The sequence below is a fragment of the Propithecus coquereli genome, unplaced genomic scaffold, assembly GCF_000956105.1.
Source record: "Propithecus coquereli isolate 6110/MARCELLA unplaced genomic scaffold, Pcoq_1.0 Scaffold18, whole genome shotgun sequence".
Classification (NCBI taxonomy): Eukaryota; Metazoa; Chordata; class Mammalia; order Primates; family Indriidae; genus Propithecus; species Propithecus coquereli.
The window spans coordinates 186427-192711 of record NW_012142745.1 but is presented as its reverse complement, the minus strand read 5'-3'; the positions used below and the strand labels follow the sequence as shown (position 1 = coordinate 192711).

Sequence of the window (6285 nt, the reverse complement as noted above, 5' to 3'; positions counted from 1 at the left end):
ACCTTCACTTCCTGGTCTGGCTTCTCACCTGTCTCAGGTGGGCTGTGCTCTCCCAGCCACCCTCTTCCCGCTGGGGCGTCATCCCCCGCCCACTCCGGCAGTGCCCCACCTGAACCAGCTGCCTCCTCCTCTCTGTGCAGGTGGAACAGTTTCTCCCCGCCCCGGGCCTGCACAGGGGCCAGTGGACTCTCCGGGGGCTGGGGGCTACAGGGGGGCCTGGGGTGCTAACACCTCACAGCACATCAAGCACACGGTGCAGCCAAGCTGGCTTGGCACCCGGGGAACCCAGGGCGAGGACGCTGGAACCCAGGGAGGTGGCCCGCCCCCAGCCCTGGTGATGGCTCAGCCGAGGGCAACGGTGAAGTCAATGTTGGGAGTGGGTGCCAGTGCCCCCAGCCTGACCTTGCCTGAAGTCCGTGCCAGCTCAGCCCCCACCACCAGGAGCAGAGCAGTGAGGTGTATGAGGAGGGGCAGCGACACAGGACAGAGGCAAGGAGTGACACAGACCAGAGGCTCAGAGGGGGAGGAGCGGAAGCTGCTGTCCAGAAGTGGCAGAGGCAGGATCCAGGGCACTGGGGGGAATGGTGAGATGGGGGATGGTTCTTCTCAGGGGGACCTGGGGTCAGGTCACTTGTTTGTGGAACAGCACAGGCTCATCCCTGGTGGCAGCTGCAGTTGCTGCTGCTCAAGTTTCCTTCCCCTTTTCATCCCTTGTGCGTGCTTCTTCCTCATGGCTATGAGGGGACCGAAGGAGGCTGCGGTGCTGCCCACCTGGTACTGCAGGGCTTGTCTCTTCTGTCGCTTGGTTAGAGTGTGGTGCAGGCGGGGAGAGGACGGGGGTCTCACCATGTGCCTGCCTCCCACTTCACCTCAGTCTGCTGAGGGGTCCCCATGAGAGCTGGTCAGCAGTGCCAACGTCCCATTTCCACAGGATGGAAGTGAAACCAGCTGTGAGACACTGTGTCCTGCAAGGGGCCAGCAGGGTTGCCCAGGGGGGCTGGAGTCCTTCCACCCTGGCTGTGTCTGCCTCCTTGAGGCTGGAGTCTTTCCGCCATGGTCCTGGTTTTTCTAGGCGGGGCTTCCCCTGGCGCAAGTTTTGGGGGCAGAATATAGAGAAGCAGGGACCTGGGACGACTGCTCTTTTCATAATCCCCAGGCACCACATGTAAAATAGAACATCTTTTATTCATCAATTATTTTAAAATCCCAGCAAGTTATTTTTGATATTGACCAAATGGTTCTAAACTTAACATGGAAAGGGAAAAGACTAGAATAGATAACACAATATTGAGAAAGAGCAAAGTCAGAGGATTGATATTATCTGATGTTAAGACAAAGTATTAAAGCTACAGTAATCAAAACAGTGTGGTATTTCTGAAAGAACAGACGTGAAGAACAAGGAAACTGTGAAAATCTCTCACATTTGGAAATTCACTATGAGGAAATGACAACTACAGGCAATATGAGATCCTGGACTGGATTCTGGAACAGAAAAGAAACGTTAGCAGAAAACTGGTGAAATCTGAATAAAGTGTGCAGTCACGTCAATAGTATAGCAGTAACGTTAATTAACTAATTTTGACAAACTTACCATGATGATGTAAGGTGTTAACTGCAGGGAAAGCTGGTGGAAGGGAATGTGGGAATTGTACTAGTTGTACTATCATTGAATCTCTTCTGTAAACCCAAAATTATTTTAAAATAAAAAGTTTAAAGAGAAAAATAAGAGGTGAGATTCCTGGCCTCCAGCCACAAAAGGAGTTGGAAACAGCAGAAAACAGAGCGTTCTACAAAAATTTGAGTTGCTATATTATTAATATTATGTCATCATAATCACCGAACATCCTTCCCCAACCTGAAGCCCTTTGGCCATTTCTCTGTAGCTTGGTCTCTCCCGTGGGGTGCTGGCCCTCTTGGGGTCCTGATTTCTCCCTGCCTCCTTCCCCACCCCTGTCCCCAAAGACCCCCGTCCCAGTGGCTGAAGGAGGGGCAGTCCCCACTTGCTGGCAAGCTCCTGCTGCAGGTACCCGTTCCCTGCCCAAGGCTGACCAGAGCTGCTAGGAGCACAGCCAGCGCAGCGCTACAGGGGTTAAAGGAGGCTCAGGGGTCAACAGCTGGCTGAGTGGGGAAGGAGACACCAGTGGACCACACCCTGGGCCAGCTGGGGAGGGAGCCCGGGTAGCAGAGCCCTCAGCTCAGTTGCTCCCTGAAGTGGCCCTGAGACTTCCTGCCTGGACACGAGGCTCACTCACCCACTTCCTGCAGACAACCAGCTTTTTGCCAGCCACAGCTTTTGCCCCCAACATTGGCCACCACTGTTCCAGAGAGTGCCTTGGCTCTGACACCCACCCTACTCAGCAGCTCCTCTGAAGGAAAGGTGAGTGTGAGAGTGAGTGTGTGTGTGTGTGTGTGTGTGTGTGTGTGTGTGTCTGTGTGTAGGGGGATGGAGCCGGCAGAGCTGCTGGGCTTCTGGTACTGATGCAGTGGAGACCACCCATCAGGGTGTAAATTCGGGGCAGGTGAGGTCAGCCTGCCTGGTGCCTTGTCCCTGGGCAGGGCAAGCCCCTCAGGCGTCACCCTGTCAGTCCCCCATCTTCAGATGTTCCTGTGGTGCTGGCAGGGATGTCTGGGGTGGGGCTGTCCCTGTACTGAGAGAGCCACCAGTCCGAAGGGATCGGTTGGCTGGGGAAGGTACTGGTGTCAGTGGCTGCTTGGGCCCGAGGCTAGCTGGGGAGTAGGGCCGCAGGGATCAAGGGAGGGGGAAGGTTAGGGGGTCTCCTGTGCCACCTGCCTGCCCATGGCAGGGGCCTGGATATTGTGTCCTCTTCATTTCTTTCCCTGCCACCCACTGGCGCTGCTGTCAGGGTGCCTTTCTCCTCCTTGGGCTCTCTTTGCTCCCAGAGGGCTGACCCGGGCTGCAGGGGGCCTGGCGGGCCTGGAAGGGTTGGGGTTCAGAGCCCTCTCCCCCACCCACTCCTCAGCGTGGACACAGCCTGGCTTGAGGGCTCATCTGCCCTCCCCAACCCCCAGCTCTTGCTTTTTCCTCACCCCTCTGGGCAGAAATGGCTAATCCAAGTGGTTCATGAGCAGACATGGGCAGCTGCCTCCCCCACTCCCTGCACCCTCCTCTCCTCCTCTGACTCTGCTGCCTCCTGCCATCCCCTCTACTCCTGCTGGCAGCCCACCCCTCTGGGCTGGGACCTCAGTGTCTGCCCCCACCCCAAATTCCTGACCAGGCAGGACTGCCCGCCCAGATGTCTTACGCTGGCCACTGTGCTAGAAGAGGAAACTGGGAGGGGTGGCTGAGGGGGTGACCCAGAGAAGCCTGCTGTGCTCCCGGGCTGGGCTCCCTGCCAGGGACTGGGTGGGTTTGGGGACAGGGTGGGTGCTGGGCTGGGAGGGACCGAGTCAGGAGGACAGGAAGGCAGGTGGCTGTGGGTGGGAAGAGGAGGGAGAACTGCATACTAGGGTTCCAGCATCTTTGGGGACAGGAGCTTCTCTTGCAGAAGCCCAGCTGTTCCTCAGTGTGGCAGAGCAGAAGCCTGTGGAGCTGGGTGAGGGGGGCACTCTCTCTTCTCTGGCGAGGTGGGGACCACTGTGGCTCAGACTTGGCCTTAAATCCCATCTGGCAGCTGGCAGCTTCTCCTGTCTCCCCCACCCCAGCTCTCACCCAGGACCTCAGAGCTTGCTGCAGGGGAGGCACCTGCCTGACACCTCTGGCCCAGGGGCTGGGAGGGAGGGGGGAGGATCAAGGTTGGGGTGGAGAGTTGGGCGGGAGAGCCCTTAATGGGACCAGTGCTGGGGACCCAGTTTGGGGGTGCCCTGGCCGCTGCTCCCTGTTGAGAGGGCAGGGAGCCAGAGAAGAATGGGCTGGGCCAGGCTGGGGGTCTCAGCCAGTCCAATGGGACCACCAGAGCTAGGAGCCAGCACCTGCGTCTGGAGCTGAAAGTTCAGGGTGATGGAGGTGGGGTCCTGGGACCCTCTGCTCCCCTGGCCCTGAACCCTCCTGGCTCCCCTTGCCCATCCCCCTCCCATGCTTCTGCTACTTCACTTCCCTCAGAGTCCAGTGCAGAGCTTGCCACGGGGTGGCCACGTCAGCAAGGGTAAACCCAGAGAAGCAGGTGGCCAGGTGGACTGGGGCTGGGCTGGGGGACATGGGAGATCAGGGGAGATATTGCTGTCTTGTGACCATGTTCTGGTGTCTGATGGGCTGTGCCAAAGCATTGGAGTTTGGGACCCCTTGGCATCCTGTTTCTACCAAGGTCCAGGTAAGAAGTACTGGGGGGCAGAATGGACTTTCATTGTGTTTAAGGAGGGGGACACAGAGGTGAAAGCTCGGCTCGGATTAAGGCAGAGCTTCCTAAGGCCCCTGGCAGGTCAACAGGAGAGTGGGATGCCTTGTAAGGTAGTGAGATTATTGCGCTGAAACATGGGGACATGTAGGCTCCACCTCCTCCCCACAAGTTGGGGAACCGAGAGTCTACCACTCTGCTGGGCACTGTGGCCCTCCTCACCCCAACCCACAGCAGCCCAGCAGATCCGCCCGCAGCCACTTCCTGCAAGGGTCCTGAGGTTGCTCCCAATCCCCGTGGCCCACTGTGCACCTTGTCCCACCGGCTCACCCTCGAGGGCTGCAGCAGACCTGCCAATCCTCCTGTGCACGTTTGTGTGCAGGTGTTACATGCACATACATGGTCCATTCTCTTGGGTATAACCTAGGCTGGCAAATGCAGGGTCACATGGTAACTCTATGGTGACCTTGCTGAGCGACTGTTAAACTGGTTCCCAAAGCAGCTGCACCATTTTACATTCCCACCAGCAACGTAGGAGGGTTCCGTTTTCTCCACATCCTCAGCAATGTTGTTTTGTCCATGCTGTTCTTAGCATGCACAGCCTCGCGGGTGTGACGTTGTTCCTGGGACTGATTTCTCCCTGTCTCTACTCTGACACTGGGGTCCACTTTGGTAGGTTATAGACTGGGGAATGGCCATAGGAAGTTGTACCTTGCTCTAAGAAATGGCAAGATGGTGATCTCTTTTGTGGTTCAAAAGGAAGCTAATTCAGGAGCTGGTTTACTTTAGTCTTTGAGACATAGGAATGACATTTCCTAGTGGCTGCAGCTAGCCCTCTACACCCAGGCACGTGCTGAACAGAAACCGGGGTAGGTTTCTGTCCCTGTAGAGTAAGTTGGGGATAACAGGGGAGTCGGGTGGATGAAGGCAGGCACATGGAGGACAGGAGGTTCCCCAGCAGGACTGCAAAGATGCCCAACAAGGGTAGTGTGTGCCCTGTCTTCTCTGCTTCCTGTCTCCCCTCCCCTTGTTTGGGGAGCAGACAGGCTGTCTCTGCTCACCCCACATGGCAGAACATGGCTGCCCACAGCTGCCCAAATAATCTATTACATTCCCGCCCATTTGGAGAATCAGTCAGCCACATGCTTGTCATTTCTAATACAGTTTTCTCAGGACACAAATGCTCCCAGATCAGGGCTCCTTATTCCCAGAAGACAAACATTGGGCCTTATTTTCTGACTAAAGATGCTTCTAGCTCAAGCCTTCAGAATCCCCATGCTGCTATTGCTTAAATCGTTTTCCAGAATATTATTTTAAAATAATTTTCAGAATGTTATACAAAGGGATTCAATCCCTCAGCTTTGTACGCAATTGTTGACATTTCCTACAGTGTAGGGGTACAAGACAATTGGTTTTGGTGCTTAATCCACAGGGTAAGAATTGATGGCATCTCACGTTTCTGAGCATTAAAGGCAGCCGTGACAGCCAAAGATGCTCACAACTGAGGGATGCAAGCAGGACCCCGTGTTCTGTAGGAATTATCTCAAGGGAACTTTCCACAAAGTCTTGCATGATGACCATGCCAAAGAAAATGCTAAGAATCTCTCTCTGATATAGAAGAGGACTATAGTATTGTCATAAAGTTTACCTTTTATCACTAAACTTGTCTCATAACATTAGCGCCTCTACCACTTACACATTTGAAGTGAAAGTTACTTCCATGCAGTATACTAGCCAACGCAAGTTATCCTATCCCGGTTTCTTGGGTGGACGGGAAAGATTCTGGGCAGGATTTATTGTGCACTCACTCTCATCTCTCTTCTCTAGGCCAGGATTTAAATTTGCCTCAACAATGGAAGATGATAACTGGAAGGACTTCAACTTTGACGATTTCTTCGATGGAGATTTTAGTAATTACAGTTACAGCACTGACCTGCCCTCTATTCTACCAGATTCTGCCCCATGCCGGCCAGAATCCCTGGAAATCAACAAG

At 54.9% G+C, this 6285-nt stretch overlaps 1 protein-coding gene across 1 annotated transcript in view; it reads left to right on the top strand.

Annotated features, from left to right (window-relative positions):
* The first annotated feature begins 2443 nt into the window (after nucleotides 1–2443).
* Nucleotides 2444–6285, top strand: part of LOC105808727 (C-X-C chemokine receptor type 2-like) — a 4817-nt gene continuing 975 nt past the window's right edge. The window contains exon 1 of the mRNA XM_012642458.1: nucleotides 2444–2472. Coding sequence (XP_012497912.1) covers nucleotides 2444–2472 — 29 coding nt within the window. The remainder of the gene's footprint in view (nucleotides 2473–6285) is intronic.